The sequence below is a fragment of the Chaetodon auriga genome, chromosome 18 (assembly GCF_051107435.1).
Source record: "Chaetodon auriga isolate fChaAug3 chromosome 18, fChaAug3.hap1, whole genome shotgun sequence".
NCBI lineage: Eukaryota > Metazoa > Chordata > Actinopteri > Chaetodontiformes > Chaetodontidae > Chaetodon > Chaetodon auriga.
Window position 1 is genome coordinate 18,374,410 of NC_135091.1, and position 19,439 is coordinate 18,393,848.

General features: G+C 40.5%; 2 protein-coding genes and 2 pseudogenes across 2 annotated transcripts; all 4 read left to right on the forward strand.

Moving 5' to 3' along the window:
* The first annotated feature begins 2,385 nt into the window (after positions 1-2,385).
* Positions 2,386-3,235, forward strand: LOC143336703 (trace amine-associated receptor 1-like; annotated as a pseudogene).
* Positions 3,236-5,632: 2,397 nt separating this feature from the next.
* LOC143336704 (trace amine-associated receptor 1-like) lies at positions 5,633-7,890 on the forward strand. The gene is made up of 2 exons (XM_076756985.1): positions 5,633-5,728; positions 6,847-7,890. Exons 1-2 carry the CDS (start codon positions 5,633-5,635, stop codon positions 7,888-7,890), a joined length of 1,140 nt encoding a protein of 379 aa, XP_076613100.1.
* A 2,967-nt stretch (positions 7,891-10,857) lies between these two features.
* Positions 10,858-14,239, forward strand: LOC143336705 (trace amine-associated receptor 1-like; annotated as a pseudogene).
* A 3,296-nt stretch (positions 14,240-17,535) lies between these two features.
* LOC143336617 (trace amine-associated receptor 1-like) lies at positions 17,536-18,552 on the forward strand (the record flags this gene model as incomplete). Its single annotated transcript, XM_076756879.1, has 1 exon — positions 17,536-18,552. A coding segment is annotated over one exon (1,017 nt), but the record flags the coding sequence as incomplete, so codon positions are not given.
* Between the last annotated feature and the right edge of the window lie 887 nt (positions 18,553-19,439).

A 19,439-nucleotide genomic window follows, 5' to 3' on the forward strand; every position in this document is an offset into this window, starting at 1 on the left:
TTAACATGGCAACGGATTTCTGCATCCCTGTGATGCTGGGACCTGTGTTGTCGGGAGCAATAGTTCTTGGCAGGGTCTCCCAAGATAAATTAGTCCCAGAGGTGGGTGACTGACTAACAGTGATTCACAGATCTCACATGAATTGGCCGAGCACAAACAGCAGCATCTCGGGCCGGACAGGGAAAGAGAAGCCAGATCTGGAAGGGAAACTCACCAGGGAGCTTCTAGTGGCTGGACCTTGACCCATGAGGGCTGGTTGAGCAATGCCTGAACAAACAACATGGCAAAAGCAAGGACGTAGGCATGCTGATTGAACATAACAGGAATTGAAAGATGAAGATGGAGAACAAACCCACTTGATTATAATAGTAAAAATAAGGATGGAAAGAGAAGCATCAAAGCTCTTTACACTCTTCCTATCCCTTTACTACTGTGGCAGCCGGCAATTTGAGAGTTAATAGGCAATCAACCCTTATCTCATGATTCTCCCATATTTTACTCTTCTCTCCCATTGTCCTACTGTTTAAATGTTATTTTCCTGTGAATCTCAGCCTCACTGGTCCACTTCCTCACTACAGGTTTGCAGTGCTTTAGTTTCTGCCAGTACGCAGGAATCAGGTGGACAATGAAGTGGTCAGAGTGGCCCAGTGCAGCACGGAGGACGGTGTGATAAGCATCCCTTACTGTGGTGTAACAGTGATCCAGAATATTCTCCTCTCTGGTCGGGCATTTAATAAAGAATATACCCCTCAGAATAAACCTCAGACTGAACACTGATGAAAATTAGGTCTCAGTTCTTGTCCTCTTAGACCGACGAGCAGCATTTGAAACGATTGACCATTATATCTTACTCAATTGTCTTGAACAGTTGGTTGGGCTTTTTGACTGTGTTAAACTGGTTTCAATTACACATCAAAGGGAGAAAGTCTCGTCAGTCTTGGAGATGACATCTGTTTTGGGGTTGCACAAGGCAGCTGCCTTGGTCCATAACTATTCTCATTATAGATGCCACCACATGGCCACATCCTTAGAGAGCACAATGTGTGTTTCCATAGTTGCAGATGACACACAACTGTACATCTCTGCCAAACCAAATAACAATGCAGCTGTTTAAAAATCTGGGGAAATTAACTCCATGGATTAAATCTGAGGTTACAAGTCTTGGTGCTCTGCTAGACTGAGATGAGATTCAAGTCCCACATCACATCAACAGGGTGACAAAAACTTCAGTTTTGCATCTTATAAACATAACTAAAGTAGGACCATTTCTAAATTAAAAAAGATGCCAAAAAACTGATTCATGCCTTTATCTCAAGCCAACTCGATTACAATAACAAACTGATTGAGTCATGAAAAAAGCCACTGAAAGACTCCTGGCAACATCACAATATCTTGGATCCAGCTATTGGACAGTGTTCAGCATCAGCACAACACCAGGCTCTGCCAAGTCTAGAGGAGGTGTACTCTGCATTCACATTAATGACTGTTGGTGCTCAAACACAAGTCAAAGTAATGGGACCATGTTTCCCGGATGTTGAGTTTTTGATGTTGAGATGTTGATCATATTATCTGCCCAGAGAATTCATCAGTGTTTTTACTTGTGTTTGCATTCCTCTACATGTAAATGTAAAAAAAATGCACTACCATACCTGTACTCTATGAGGTCATCAGCAGTCACATGACAAAACAGCAAGATGTTTTTTATTGTGCCTACAATTAAAAAGATCTCAGAACTGCTGAACCTAAATTCCATCAGCGTGTCCAATACCCACCAGGGGAAGCAATACCCTGGACCATGTTTACCAGGTAGAAGGTTCATTTATTTATCATCCTACAACACAGGGCTGTACAGTGAAATACAAGGTGAAGCTACAGTAATTAATTTAAAAGACGGCAACTTAAAATTGTGTACTTGTATGGGAGATTAAACACATGCACCAGGAGTTGTATGATAACTCATCATACTGACCGACATAAAATGCCACTCCCTTGAACATAATATGCAACTGAGCCCACGATAATGAATGTAATCCATGTGTGCTCAGCGGCACAGAGACCGAAGACTGTTAGTACTACAGATGCACAAGACAGGATCAATAGATGTGGTATTAAACATACAGCGTACTAAGATTAACTTCAGATTTCTCTTGACTGCAAACTGGACACCATTGTGTTATATTTTCTTGATTTAAGACATGTTTTTACAAATGTTACGTGAGCCTTAATGACCATCTAAGCATGGAACCTAAATTCTTTGTTAACAGGTCTGATGATGTTGTTGAGGACAAACATCTCTGTAATGAATCAGCAAATGTGTCTGACTTAACAACTGCCACCTCTTCATATTTATTATGTGTTTTCATTGGCTTCTTATCTGTTCTTATAATGTGTGGAAACCTTCTTGTAATAACCTCCATTATTTACTTCAGACAGCTCCACACTCCGACAAACTACCTCATCCTCTCTTTGGCTGTGGCTGACCTGCTTGTTGGCGTTTTTGTGTTGCCTTTTAGTGCAATACTGACTGTACTCTCATGTTGGTATCTTCAAGATTTACTCTGTAAGATCCGAGGTAGCTTTGACATCTTTCTGTGTGCATCATCTGTTTTGAACTTGTGTTTCATTTCTGTTGACAGATATTATGCTGTGTGTCAGCCTCTGAGGTATAGAACAAAAATAAATGTCCGTTATTGCGATCATGATCCTGGGGACCTGGACTTTTTCGGCTCTACTTGGAATTGTCATCACAATTCGGGGAGTGAACCATGGACAATCTAACAGGAAGTGTGTTTTATTTCAAAATACAAGTTCAGCAATCATCGCAACAGTTTTTGGATATTACCTCGCAGCAAGAATAATGTTTAGTATTTACCTAAAGATTCTGATGGTGGCACAGAGACACGCATACAGCATTCAGAAAACAACCTGTCAGAGCACAAAGTCTGGAGCAACTGTCAGTAAGATGGAGAGAAAGGCCACCAAAACTCTGGCTATTGTTATGGGAATTTTTTTCATCTGTGCGACCCCTTTCATTCTGTGTGTGACCTTTAACCCTTTGATTAATTATATAATACCAGTCCCTGTAATTACAGCATTTAAGTGGCTCGGATGGTCAAATTCAATGCTCAATCCATTGGTCTATGCTTTCTTTTACAGCTGGTTTCGATCAGCTTTCAGAATGATCATTTCGGGGAAAATATTTCAAGGTGATTTCACTAATTCTAAGCTCTTTTGACTCATTATTTGAAGTGCTGTTATGTCAGTGATTTGTTCAACACTGAAGATGAATCTCATGTCCATTGCATGTCATATATTTACATAAACATTTTCACCGTACTGTGCATAAATATCTACATCTGTATGTTGAACCAGTGCACTGATAACCCTTTGAAGAGTGTGTAAACTCAATGTGCATGTCTGTTAATAAATGTAGGATCCATATATCTGATTTTGTGTCTTATTTACTCCATAAATTCAGTTATTACTGTTCTGTATTCTGTGTGTTGAATGTGGGAACACATCTCTGAGTTTTTGTCTGTGTGAATATTTATAGTCCTTTTCAAAGTCTTGATCTTTGCTTCCCTTGCTACAGCACACAAAGCTTTAAACAGTCCTGTAAGGAAATAATGAACGGTGAAATGATCTGTCTCTTACAGCAGTTTTCACTCAGGGCCTCCATTATTTGATCTGGCTGCAGATGTCAATGGATTTAAGAAAAGATGAAAGTTTCATTATTCAAAGTGACATGAAATAAATAAAAGTAAATGCAAAGTACTAACTAAGATTTTTGCATGAACATTAATGTCTAAATCAGTACTTTCACCAGCAAGTTGTGCATTGTTCACAACACTATGCACACAGACTCAGACCTGACAAACAGGGGACAGACAGACAGACAGGACACAAAACGAGAGGCATAACACAGGAGCTCAATGGGGGAAAAGAGGACAGATGTCAGATCTCCACACGTTGTGTCAACCACCAAAATATTCATTGGTGTTTATGCAGGATGTCTCAGTTGATCAGACTTGGTGTCACTAGATATGACGGCCCTTATCAGCATGGTAACTTTCGGGACTTTCTGAAATGACAACAGGGTTAAACACTGACAATGTTTCAGTATTAGAATGACCGATTTCTGACCATCACTGTGTTTTCTGTTGCCAGCCTAATCTCAACAATGAGTAAAGGGGATTTTTTGGTTCAAGAGATTCCTTGATTGAAAGGCTGAAGTTCTGCAATATTAGGAAATCATCTGAGTCACACAGCTATGGCTGTTCTTTAAATGACATGGTTGAACACTTCAACAATACTATGCCATCTGCCTTAAATACTGTTGCTCCACTGAAGGTTAAGGGAATCTGTTGAACCGCTGAAGGAAAACTGGGCTCACAGTTCACTGATATTCGCTATTAAACTATGACTGTAACAAAGCAATATTTGGCAAGAAAAGATTACTTTCATAAGATTATTACAGGAAATGCTGGAACAATAGTGGAGAATATTATTCCCCTCTATTGAGCAGCTACTCAGCACCGCCCCCACCCGTCCACAGTTCTCTGCATCATATTGTAAAGAGCTTGCATCATTCTTCAGTAACAAAATAACCTCAATTAGAGCCAGTATTGCTGCTGATGTGAACACAGATGACCTCAACAAACCCTGTTAAATAAATGTAACATTAGGAAAATTCACCTACATTACATTGACTGAGCTCTGCAAGACTGTCACTGATTCGATCTCATCCACTTCATGTCCCTACAGCACTTTCATATAGTATAAATACATTTTTACAAAGAGGCATCTTCCCCAATGTGTTTGAAACAGCTGTCTAAAACTATTACTAAAGAAACCCAACCTCGATGGTCTTGCACTTACCAAGTACAAGCCGTATCAAACCTTCCATTCATCAGTAAGATACTGGAAAGAGTTTCAGTGCAAATTCACTTGTTTTGTAAAACAACATCCTGGAGATTTTTCAGTCTTCAGAATATACCCCTCAGAATAAACCTCAGACTGAACACTGATGAAAATGAGGTCTGAGTTCTTGTCGTCTTAGACCAAAGAGCAGCATTTGATACGATTGACCATTATATCTTACTCAATTGTCTTGAACAGTTGGTTGGGCTTTTTGACTGTGTTAAACTGGTTTCAATTACACATCAAAGGGAGAAAGTCTCGTCAGTCTTGGAGATGACATCTGTTTTGGGGTTGCACAAGGCAGCTGCCTTGCTCCATTACTATTCTCATTATAGATGCCACCATATGGCCACATCATTAGAGAGCACAATGTGTGTTTCCATAGTTGCAGATGACACACAACTGTACATCTCTGCCAAACCAAATAACAATGCACCTGTTTAAAAATCTGGGGAAATTAACTCCATGGATTAAATCTGAGATTACAAGTCTTGGTGCTCTGCTAGATTCAGATAAGATTCAAATTTCACATTAAAAAAGATGCCAAACAACTGGTTCATGCCAGTCACAGTCCAGCACAGCACTTACCTGTGCTGCAGCTCTTCAGCCACGCCCCATACCTGCCTATCTGCACACCTAGCCAATGAGAGTCATCAGGAGGGTATTTAAGCCACGCTGTCATTCTTCCCAGTTGCCAGATTGTCATTGCGTCATGCCAGACTCTCCAGCGTTCTTGTCCAGACTGATCTCCGGTGTCCGACCTCGCCTTTTCCCGACTACTCCTTCTGTCCTAGCCCTGTGTCTGCGGGTGTGCAGATCTTACCGTCTCGGTGGTTTCAAAGAGCATATTCCTCCTCCGAGAGTGGTTTCAACCACGCCGAAATCTGTCCGTGACTTTAGCGTTCAATCCACTCTCTTCACACTCTGAGCCGGCTCTCTGCTCAGTACGGCACATTGTTGCTCCGGTTGTCCGTTTCCCCGTATTCCCTGTAAATCGGCCAGTACTACAGTTGGGTCCTCCACTAGCCCGTTACACATGCCTATCTATCTATCTCAAGCCAACTTGATCACTCTAACAAAGTGTTTGCTTCCCAAAAAAAGTCACTGAGAGACTCCTGGCAACATCACAAAATCTTGGATCCAGCTATTGGACAGTGTTCAGCATCAGCACAACACCAGGCTCTACCAAGTCTAGGAGGTGTACTCTGCATTCACATTAATGACACTTGGTACACAAATGCAGTCAAAGTAATTGGACCATGTTTCCCGGATGTTGAGTTTTTGATGTTGAGATGTCGATCATATTATCTGCCCAGAGAATTCATCAGTGTTTTTACTTCTGTTTGCATTCCTCTACATGGAAATTAAAAAAATGCACTAGAGGAACTGTACTGTATGAGGTCATCAACAGTCACATGACAAAGCAGCAAGATGTTTTTTATTGTGCCTATAATTAAAAAGACCTCAGAACTGTTGTACCTAAATTCCATCAGCGTGTCCAATACCCACCAGGGGAAGCAATACCCTGGACCATGTTTACCAGGTAGAAGGTTCATTTATTTATCATCCTACAACACAGGGCTGTACAGTGAAATACAAGGTGAAGCTACAGTAATTAATTTAAAAGAGGCAATCTAAAATTGCGTATTTGTATGGGAGATTAAACACATGCACCGGGAGTTGTATGATAACTCATCATACTGACGACATAAAATGCCACTCCCTTGAGCATAATATGCAAATGAGCCCGGGATAATGAATGTAATCCATGTGTGCTCAGCGGCACAGAGACCAAAGACTGTTAGAACTACAGATGCACAAGCCAGGATCAATGGACGTGGTATTAAACATACAGAGCACTGAGATTAACTTCAGATTTCTCTTGACTGCAAACTGGATACTGTTGTGTTGTTTTCTTGATTTAAGACATGTCATCACAAATATTACGTGAGCGTTGATGACCATCTAAACATGGAACCTAAATTCTTTGTTAACAGGTCTGATGATGTTGTTGAGGACAAACATCTCTGTAATGAATCAGCAAATGTGTCTGACTTAACAGCGGTCACCTTTTCATATTTATTGTGTATTTTCATTGGCTTCTTATCTGTTCTTATAATGTGTGGAAACCTTCTTGTGATAACCTCCATTGTTTACTTCAAACAGCTCCACACTCTGACAAACTACCTCATCCTCTCTTTGGCTGTGGCTGACCTGCTTGTTGGCGTTTTTGTGTTGCCTTTTAGTGCAATACTGGCTGTAAGCTCATGTTGGTATCTTCAAGATTTACTCTGTAAGATCCGAGGTAGCTTTGACCTCTTTCTGTGTGTATCATCTATTTTGAACTTGTGTTTCATTTCTGTTGACAGATATTATGCTGTGTGTCAGCCTCTGAGGTATAGAACAAAAATAAATGTCCATGTTATTGTGATCATGATCCTGGTGACCTGGACTTTTTCGGCTCTACTTGGAATTGTCGTCACAATTCGGGGAGTGAACCATGGACAATCTAACAGGAAATGTGTTTTATTCCAAAATACAAGTTCAGTAATCATCGCAACAGTTTTTGGATTTTGCTTCCCAGCAACAATAATGTGTAGTATTTACCTAAAGATTCTGATTGTGGCACAGAGACAGGCATACAGCATTCAGAAAACAACCTGTCAGAGCACAAAGTCTGGAGCAACTGTCAGTAAGATGGAGAGAAAGGCCACCAAAACTCTGGCTATTGTTATGGGAATTTTTTTCATCTGTGCGACCCCTTTCATTCTGTGTGTGACCTTTAACCCTTTGATTAATTATATAATACCAGTCCCTGTAATTACAGCATTTAAGTGGCTCGGATGGTCAAATTCAATGCTCAATCCATTGGTCTATGCTTTCTTTTACAGCTGGTTTCGATCAGCTTTCAGAATGATCATTTCTGGGAAAATATTTCAAGGTGATTTCTCTAATTCTAAGCTCTTTTGACTCATTATTTGAAGTGCTGTTATGTCAGTGATTTTTTCGGCACTGAAGATGAATCTCATGTCCATTGCATGTCATATATTTACATACACATTTTCACCGTACTGTGCATAAATATGTACATCTGTATGTTGAACCAGTGCAGTGATAACGCTTTGAACAGTGTGTAAACTCATTGTGTATGTCTGTTAATAAACGAAGGATCCATATATCTGATTTTGTCTCTTATTTACCTTACACATTTGGTTATTACTGTTCTGTATTCTGTGTGTTGAATGTGGGAACACATCTCTGAATTTTTGTCTGTGTGAATATTTATAGTCCTTTTCAAAGTCTTGATCTTTGCTTCCCTTGCTACAGCACACAAAGCTTTAAACAGACCTGTTAGGAAATAATGAACGGTGAAATGATCTGTCTCTAACAGCAGTTTTCACTCAGGGCCTCCATTATTTGATCTGGCTGCAGATGTCAATGGATTTAAGAAAAAGATGAGTTTCATCATTCAAAGTGATATGAAATAAATAAGAGTAAATGCAAAGTACTAAATAAGACTCGTGCATGAACGCTAATATCTAAATCAGTACTTTCACCAGCAAGTTGTGCATTGTTCACAACACTATGAATGTTACACTGTAGAAGGATAACTTCTCTGTTTCACTGTACAAAAACAACTTCAGTAAAAAGCGTCTGTCTTGTGTCATGCTGACCTGCTATTGTATTCATGATTAGAAAACATGTTTATTAATAGTCACTTCAATATTCTTCATATATCTCATATCTTCATATATTCAAAATGTCCACTTTCATGGCCTTTCACAATTATCACTCGTCAGCTGTCACTGATTTTTACATATCTGGCCTCTGGTGTGATATGAACAACTAATCAAAGCACCTTCTGAACCACATACTGCCTAAAATATCTTTAATCTTTCTTTTTAATATACGAAAGACACATTTGTGTGCACTCTATCACCTTATTTACATTCAACGTACACGTCTTAATCACTGAAAATTTCAATGTGTACCTCATACACTGTTGTTTACTTTCCAAATGAATTCTGAATTATGAAGTTAAAAGATTTAGCTGCTGTTAGTAATTAGTATTAATATTGATTAGACGCGGCACGGTGGCGTGGCTCACAGCGAGGAGGTCGCTGGTTCGATCCCCGGTTCTTCCCATGCATGCGTGGGTTCTCTCCGGGCACTCCATTCCTCCCACAGACCAAAAACATGCTCATTAGGTTAATTGGTGACTCTCATAATTGTCCTTAGGTGTGAGTGTGAGCGTGAATGGTTGTCTGTCTCCATCTGTTGCCCTGCAATCGACTGGCGACCGGTTCAGGGTGTACCCCGTCTCTCACCCGTTGACAGCTGGGATAGGCTCCAGCCCCCCCGTAACCTCGAAAGGGACAGTCGGTATTGATTCGAAAGAAAGATTAAATATTTATTGACTCGAGATGGAAAAACTGTTTGTCCATGATGTCACTCATAAGATTCTCAAGAGTCTTTGTGAAGCTCAGGCTCTGGATGTCGCTGTCTTGGCAGTACTTGACTCCAATAAACTCCTGGCGAATCCAAAAATGGGTTGGAAGGTCAGTGGAGCTGAGGCAGGCATGGTTGCTGAAATACACACAATTAACTCGAAGCTACCAATGTAGCTAAGGCTAAGAAGCCAGGTCATATGCTACTCTCTGTTGCTAGCCGTCTTACCCATTGGCCGCCTGCGGCTAATTTGCTGTGTATCGTCCCCTCTCTGTCTCTGTCCTCTTTCCTATTGCACCTTCAGCTGTCTCCATCATAAAGGCTACCCCCCCCCCCCCCCCCAAAAAAAAACAATAAAAAAAAAGTGCTTCAATATTTGTTAAATATAAAATGATGGTAATTTGCAAGACTAGAAATTTTTCCACTGTTACTTAATACATGTCAAACAAACAATTTGAAGCACATCAATTAAACTGAATTTAAATTTTCCACATTTTAGTTACAAGTCGTTTAGTTGGATAGATAGATAGATAGATAGATAGATAGATAGATAGATAGATCCTCAGTCTGTCATTGGAGCAGGACAGTGACAGCAGCCTGTCACTGAAGCTGCTGTGCCATGATTGACAGGAGCCTGCTCAGTGCCCATCGCTCTGCCACAGATGTCAGGCTGTCCAGCTCTGTGCCCACAACAGAGCCGGCCTTCCTCACCAGTTTGTCCAGATGTGTAGCGTCCCTCTTTTTGATGCTGCCTCTCCCAGACTGCGTAGAAGAGGACACTTGCTACCACAGTCTGGGAGAACATCTGCAGCATCTTTTTGCAGATGTTGAAGGACGCAAGCCTTCTGAGGAAGTACAGTCGGCTCTGTCCTCTCCTGCACAGAACGTCTGTGTTGGCAGTCCAGTCCATTTTATCATCCAGCTGCACTCCCAGGTATTTGTAAGTCCGTACAATCTCCACACAGTCCCCTTTGATGGTCACAGGCTCCGGATGGAGCCTGGGCCTCCTGAAGTCTACCGCCATCTCCCTGGTCTTGGTGGTGTTGAGGTGCAGGTGGTTGGAGTCGCACCATGTGACAAAGTCCTGGATCAGTGTCCTGTACTCCTCCCCCTATCTGTCCCTGATACAGCCCACGATAGCAGTGTCGTCTGCAAACTTTTGCACGTAGCAGGACTCTGAGTTGTATTGGAAGTCCGATGTGTACAGGGTGAACAGGACTGGAGAGAGCACGGTCCCATGCGGTGCTCCTGTGCTGCAAACCATGGTGTCAGACCTGCAGTCCCCCAGTCTCACATACTGAGGTCTGCCTGTCAGATAGTCTGTAATCCAGACCACCACGTGTGAGCCTACTCCCATCTCTGACAGCTTATCTCTGAGGAGCAGAGGCTGGATGGTGTTGAAGGGCGCTGGAGAAGTCCAAAAATGTAATCCTCACCGCGCCGCTGCCCCTGTCCAGGTGGGGGAGGGATCAGTGTAGCAAGTAGACGATGGCGTCCTCCACTCCCACCTTCTCTTGGTAAGCAAACTGCAAAGGATCAAGGGCGTGGCACACCTGTGGCCTCAGGTGGAGTAGCAGCAGCCTCACAGAGTGTGTGCCTGTGCGACTGTCACGAGTGTCTGGGTGCTTATATTTTTGGTTGGGTTTCCCCGCACCAATCAGTAGTCCCTACACCCCGGTAAGCCTCAGCTTTAAGTTAGTTCCCCTCTTTCTTTGGCCCTGTCTGAATGGTGTTTCATTGTTGTTTTTAAATTGCATTTTTGTAATAAAGCATATCCTCGTTTAAAGTGGAATCGTGTCTCATCTGCCTTGGATAAATATTTCACACAATGTCTTACTGGGCTGAATCACATCTTGAATGACTGAGCTGGGGCAAGAAGAGTGTCTGGGTCACAGGGTCAACGGGTTCATGGCAATGGCTCTCATCTCATCCTGAGGGGAATGTCAGTGCCCAGGTTTGTGATTGATAAACCAATATATCTTGAGTTGCAATGGTAATGAATCTGTCATGCTCTTTTGTTACTGATGGCCTCTGTTCCCCTGCGATGATGGCCCTCAACACAAAAACACACTTGTTTCAACATAAGCCCAATAATGCACAGCACCACTGTCACACGGAACATGTCACTGACATGTAGCATAATTTCCTTTAATTCAGGTGATTTTCTGCCTTGACTGCAGTTACGTGTTAAATTGTCAAAATGAGTACAATTTTAGCTAAGCAGTTAAAACAGATTAGGGAATTCTGGCACAACTTGATCTACTTCCAAAGTGCATAGACAACAGAAAAAGTCTCAAGAGGTCAAAACTCCAACAACAGCTCTTTGTTTTGCTTTTTAAAAAAAAAAAAAAAAAAAAAAAAAAAGAGTGAGCTAATGGTACCACTCCAGCAATCACTACCTTAACATGGCAGAGGATTTCTGCATCCCTGTGATGCTGGGACCTGTGTTGTCGGGAGCAATAGTTCTTGGCAGGGTCTCCCAAGATAAATTAGTCCCAGAGGTGGGTGACTGACTAACAGTGATTCACAGATATCACATGAATTGGCCGAGCACAAACAGCAGCATCTCGGGCAGGACAGGGAAAGAGAAGACAGATCTGGAAGGGAAACTCACCAGGGAGCTTCTAGTGGCTGGACCTTGACCCATGAGGGCTGGTTGAGCAATGCCTGAACAAACAACATGGCAAAAGCAAGGACGTAGGCATGCTGACCCTTTGTATCGCAGACTGGTTTTAGACTGAACATAACAGGGATTGAAACAAGATGGAGAACAAACCCCACTTGATTATAATAGTAAAAATAAGGATGGTAAGAGAAGCATCAAAGGTCTTTACACTCTTCCCATCCCTTTACTACTGTGGCAGCCATCAATTTGAGAGTTAGTAGGCAATCAACCCTTGTCTTGTGATTCTCCCATATTTTACCCTTCTCTCCCTTTGTCCTCCTGTTTAAATGTTATTTTCCTGTGAATCTGCTTTTTAAAAAGTAATAAAAAGTTGACAAAAGGCATAGTCCCTTATTTGATGTGTTTAGAAATTCCTGGGTGGTAGCCTGTATGTATGTAAAATAGTAGCTGTAATGAGGAGTCAGTCCCTGAAATGGCACCCACGAATAAAAAGAATGTAAAAAATAAGAATGATGAACATGAAACCACCTCCCAAGTAACCCCAAAAGCATAGGGTGAAGGTGAACTAGAATGGCCTTGCTGAGGCCCCTGTGCACAAGCTCTTTAACTTCCATCGCCAGTAGAATTTCTTGTGCATCCACTAAACAATACCAGTGTCTCTCAGTCACTTTAAGTCTGTTGTTGCAAAACCTGGTGCAGGCCTGAGTTGAGGTTTGGCAGCATGGAGGCCTAAAAACTGTAATGGCAAGCAATGTAATCAGTACTCACGAATCCCGAAGATATTCAGGGGGGTAAATGAGGGGAAACATGGACCTGAATAAAGTGGATTGTCTGTAAAATTTAAAATGTATTTGATTTAAAATAATTGAAAGTTAATAATAACTAATAATAAGAATAATTTGAAAGAGATTAAAATTGCAAAATGGTGTGGGAGATTAAACACGAACATTCACAAGGAGTTGAATGACTCATCATATTGACTGACGTTAAATGCCACTCCCTTGACCATAATATCCAAATGAGACCACGATAAAAACTTTGACTCCGAACATACTTCTCAGTAGCACGGAGACCGAGGGCTCCCATCAGGACAGATGCGCAAATCAAACAGGTATGCTATGAAACATAGAGAGCACGAAAAGTAAGTGAAAACCTCTCTCTGCAGAAACCTTGATTCTGTTAATATACTTGATTTAAGGCACGACTGCAAATGTTACCTCACTGTTCATGGTCATTTATACATGGAAGCTAACTTTTCTTGTCCACAGATCTCAAGGTGTTTTTGAGGACAAACATCTCTGTAATAAATCAGAAAATGTATTTGGCGTGACAACAGTGACCACCACCACATGTTTATTATGTGTTTTCATTGGCTCTTTATCAGTTCTGATCATGTTTGGAAATCTTCTTCTCATAATCTCTATCGCTTACTTCAAACAGCTTCACACTCCTACAAACTACCTCATCCTCTCTCTGGCTGTGGCTGACCTGCTTGTCGGGCTTTTCATTTTGCCTTTTAGCACATTACTATCTGTGAGCTCTTGTTGGCATCTTCAAGATGTACTCTGTAAAGTACGAAGCAGCTTTGACCTCTTTTTGTGTGCATCATCTATTTTGAACTTGTGCTTCATTTCTGTTGACAGATATTATGCTGTGTGTCAGCCTCTGAGGTATAGAACTAAAATAAATGTCCATGTTATTGTGATCATGATCCTGGTGAGCTGGACTGTCCCTGCACTGAGTGGAATTGTCATCATGATTTTGGGAGTGAACCAAGGACAATCTAACAAAACATGTGTTTTATTTCAAAATATACGTGTTGCAATTATAGGACTTGGTTTGAGTTTTTATCTCCCAGCAATCATAATGTCCACCATCTACCTAAAGATTCTGATGGTGGCACAGAGACAGGCATACAGCATTCAGAAAACAACCTGTCAGAGCACAAAGTCTGGAGCAACTGTCAGTAAGATGGAGAGAAAGGCCACCAAAACTCTGGCTATTGTTATGGGAGTGTTTCTCCTCTGTTGGACTCCTTTCTTTCTTTGTATGACCTTTAATACTTTTCTTAATTATACAATACCAGTCCCTATGATTGCAGCATTTAAGTGGCTCGGATGGTCAAATTCAATGCTCAATCCATTGGTCTATGCTTTCTTTTACAGCTGGTTTCGATCAGCTTTCAGAATGATCATTTCAGGGAAAATATTTCAAGGTGATTTCTCTAATTCTAAGCTCCTTTGACTCATTATTTGAAGTGCTGTTATGTCAGTGATTTGTTCAACACACTGAAGATGAATCTCCTGTCCATTGCATGTCATATATTTATATAAACATTGTCACTGTATTGTGCATAAACCTGTACATCTGTATGTTGAACCAATGCACTGATAACCCTTTGAACAGTGTGTAAACACAATGTGTATGTATGTTAATAAATGTAGGATCCATATATCTCAATGAGTGGCTCTTTTGCTCTATATATTCAGTTATTACTGTTCTGTATTCTCTGCGTTGAATGTGGGAACACATCTCTGATTTTTGTCTGTGTGAATATTTATAGTCCTTTTCAGTCTTGATCTTTGCTTCCCTTGCTACAGCACACAAAGCTTTAAACGGACCTGTTAGGAAATAATGAACGGTGAAATGATCTGTCTCTTACAGCAGTTTTCACTCAGGACTTCCATGATCAGATCTGGCTACAGATGTCAATGGATTCAAGAAAAAGATGAAAGTTTCATTATTCAAAGTGACATGAAATAAATAAGAGTAACTGCAAAGTACTGAATAAGACTTTTTCATGAACATTAATGTCTAAATCAGTACTTTCACCAGCAAGTTGTGCATTGTTCACAACACTATGCAGTGACTCAGACCTGACAAACAGGGGACAGACAGACAGACAGGAGACAAAGGAGAGGCATGACACTGGAGCTCAATGGGTGAAAAGAGGACAGAAGTCAGATCTCCACACGTTGTGTCACCCACCAAAATATTCATTGGTGTTTATTGCAGGATGTCTCAGTTGATCAGACTTGGTGTCACTAGATATGATGGATTAATCCTGAATGGAGATCTGAATATTTATCAACAAATCAAATCACTGAAAGATATGGATCATGTGAATGTACTGGACAATTTTAATCTCACCCAACAAGTAAATGAAGCCCCTTATCAGCATGGTAACTTTCTAGACTCAGAAATGACAACAGGTTTAAACACTGACAATGTTTCAGTATTAGAATGACCGATTTCTGACCATCACTGTGTTTTCTGTTGCCAGCCTAATCTCAACAGAGTAAATGGGATTTTTTGGTTCAAGAGATTCCTTGACGGAAAGACTGAAGTTCTGCAATATTAGGAAATCATCTGAGTCACACAGCTATGGCTGTTCTTTAAATGACACGGTTGAACACTTCAACAATACCATGCCATCTGCCTTAAATACTGTTCCTCCACTACAGGATAAGGGAATCTGTTGAACAGCTGAAACAAAAGTGGGCTCACAGTTAACTGATATTCGCTATTAAACCATGACTGTAACCAAGCAATACATTTGGCAAGAAAGGATTACTTTTGTAAGATTGTTACAGGAAATGCTGGAACAATAGTGGAGAATATTATTCCCCTCTATTGAGCAGCTACTCAGCACCGCCCCCACCCGTCCACAGTTCTCTGCATCATATTGTAAAGAGCTTGCATCATTCTTAAAAAACAAAATAACCTCAATTAGAGCCAGCATTGCTTCTGATGTGAACACAGATGACCTCAACAAACCCTGTTAAACAAATGTAACATTAGGAAAATTCACCTGCATTGCATTGACTGAGCTCTGCAAGACTGTCACTGCTTCGATCTCATCCACTTCATGTCCCTACAGCACTTTCATATAGTATAAATACATCTTTACAAAGAGGCATCTTCCCCAATGTGTTTAAAACAGCTGTGTAAAACTATTACTAAAGAAACCCAACCTCGATGGTCATGCACTTCCCAAGTACAAGCCGATATCAAACCTTTCATTCATCAGTAAGATACTGGAAAGAGTTTCAGTGCAAATTCACTTGCTTTGTAAAATAACATCCTGGAGATTTTTCAGTCTTCAGAATATACCCCTCAGAATAAACCTCAGACTGAACACTGATGAAAATAAGGTCTCAGTTCTTGTCCTCTTAGACCGAAGAGCAGCATTTGATACGATTGACCATTATATCTTACTCAATTGTCTTGAACAGTTGGTTGGGCTTTTTGACTGTGTTAAACTGGTTTCAATTACACATCAAAGGGAGAAAGTCTCGTCAGTCTTGGAGATGACATCTGTTTTGGTGTTGCACAAGGCAGCTGCCTTGCTCCATTACTATTCTCATTATAGATGCCGCCACATGGCCACATCATTAGAGGGCACAATGCATGTTTCCATAGTTGCAGATGACACACAAATCTCTGCCAAACCAAATAACAATGCAGCTGTTTAAAAATCTGGGGAAATTAACTCCATGGATTAAATCTGAGGTTACAAGTCTTGGTGCTCTGCTAGACTTAGATGAGATTCAAGTCCCACATCAACAGGGTAACAAAAACTTCAGTTTTGCACCTTATAAACATAACTAAAGTAGGACCATTTCTAAATTAAAAAAGATGCCAAAAAACTGATTCATGCCTTTATCTCAAGCCAACTCAATTACTCTAACAAACTGATTGAGTCATGAAAAAAGCCACTGAAAGACTCCTGGCAACATCACAAAATCTTGGATCCAGCTATTGGACAGTGTTCAGCATCAGCACAACACCAGGCTCTGCCAAGTCTAGAGGAGGTGTACTCTGCACTCACATCAATGACACTTGGTGCTCAAAAGTAAACGGACCATGTTTCCCAGATGTTGAGTTTTTGATGTTGAGATGTCGATCATATTATCTGCCCAGAGAATTCATCAGTGTTTTTACTTCTGTTTGCATTCCTCTACATGCAAATTAAAAAAATGCACTACCGTACCTGTACTCTATGAGGTCATCAGCAGTCACATGACAAAACAGCAAGATGGTTTTTATTGTGCCTGTAATTAAAAAGACCTCAGAACTGTTGTACCTAAATTCCATCAGCGTGTCAAATACCCACCAGGGGAAGCAATACCCTGGACCATGTTTACAAGGTAGAAGGTTCATTTATTTATCATCCTACAACACAGGGCTGTACAGTGAAATACAAGGTGAAGCTACAGTAATTAATTTAAGAGGCAACTTAAAATTGTGTACTTGTATGGAAGATTAAACACATGCACCGGGAGTTGTATGATAACTCATCATACTGACCAACATAAAATGCCACTCCCTTGAACATAATATGCAAATGAGCCCACGATCATGAATGTAATCCATGTGTGCTCAGCGGCACAGAGACCAAAGACTGTTAGTACTACAGATGCACAAGCCAGGATCAATAGACGTGGTATTAAACATACAGAGCACTGAGATTAACTTCCGATTTCTCTTGACTGCAAACTGGATACCATTGTGTTATATTTTCTTGTTTTTACAAATGTTACGTGAGCGTTAATGACCATCTAAGCATGGAACCTAAATTCTTTGTTAACAGGTCTGATGATGTTGTTGAGGGCAAACATCTCTGTAATGAATCAGTAAAAGCGTCTGACTTAACAGCTGTCACCTCTTCATATTTATCGTGTATTCTCATTGGCTTCTTATCTGTTCTTATAATGTGTGGAAACCTTCTTGTGATAACCTCCATTGTTTACTTCAAACAGCTCCACACTCCGACAAACTACCTCATCCTCTCTTTGGCTGTGGCTGACCTGCTTGTTGGCATTTTTGTGTTGCCTTTTAGTGCAATACTGGCTGTAAGCTCATGTTGGTATCTTCAAGATTTACTCCGAGGTTGCTTTGACTTCTTTCTGTGTGCATCATCTATTTTTAACTTGTGTTTCATTTCTGTTGACAGATATTATGCTGTGTGTCAGCCTCTGAGGTATAGAACAAAAATGAATGTCCATGTTATTGCGATCATGATCCTGGTGACCTGGACTTTTTCGGCTCTACTTGGAATTGTCGTCACAATTCAGGGAGTGAACCATGGACAATCTAACAGGAAATGTGTTTTATTCCAAAATACAAGTTCAGTAATCATCGCAACAGTTTTTGGATTTTGCTTCCCAGCAACACTAATGTTTAGTACTTACCTAAAGATTCTGATGGTGGCACAGAGACAGGCATACAGCATTCAGAAAACAACCTGTCAGAGCACAAAGTCTGGAGCAACTGTCAGTAAGATGGAGAGAAAGGCCACCAAAACTCTGGCTATTGTTATGGGAATTTTTCTCATCTGTTGGACTCCTTTCTTTCTTTGTATGACCTTTAACCCTTTGACTAATGATACAATACCAGTCCCTATGATTAGAGCATTTAAGTGGCTCGGATGGTCAAATTCAATGCTCAATCCATTGGTCTATGCTTTCTTTTACAGCTGGTTTCGATCAGCTTTCAGAATGATCATTTCTGGGAAAATATTTCAAGGTGATTTCACTAATTCTAAGCTCTTTTGACTCATTATTTGAAGTGCTGTCATGCAAGTGATTCATTCAACACTGAAGATGAATCTCCTGTCAATTGCATGTCATATATTTATGACATTTATGACTGTACTGTGCATAAACCTGTACATCTGTATGTTGAACCAGTGCACTGATAACCCTTTGAAGAGTGTGTCAACTCAATGTGTATGTCTGTTAATAAATGTAGGATCCATATATCTCAATGAGTGGCTCTTTTGCTCTATATATTCAGTTATTACTGTTCTGTATTCTCTGTGTTGAATGCGAGAAGAGATCTCTGAATTTTTGTCTGTGTGAATATTTATAGTCCTTTTCAAAGTCTTGATCTTTGCTTCCCTTGCTACAGCACACAAAGCTTTAAACAGACCTGTTAGGAAATAATGAACGGTGAAATGATCTGTCTCTTCCAGCAGTTTTCACTCAGGGCTTCCAATATTTGATCTGGCTGCAGATGTCAATGGATTTAAGAAAAAGATGAAAGTTTCATTATTCAAATTGACATGAAACAAATCAGAGTAACTGCAAAGTATTGAATAAGACTTGTGCATGAACGTTATTATCTAAATCAGTACTTTCACCAGCAAGTTGTGCATTGTTCACAACACTATGAATGTTACACTGTGGAAGGATAACTTCTCTGTTTCACTGTACAAAACCAACTTCAGTAAAAAGTGTCTGTCTTGGTTCATCCTGACCGCTTATTGTATTCATGATTAGAAAACATGTTTATTAATATTCACTTCAATATTCTTCATATATCTCATATCTTCATATATTCAAAATGTCCACTTTCATGGCCTTTCACAATTATCAGTCGTCAGCTGCCACTGACTTTTACATATCTGGCCTCTGGTGTGGTATAAACAACTAATCAAAGC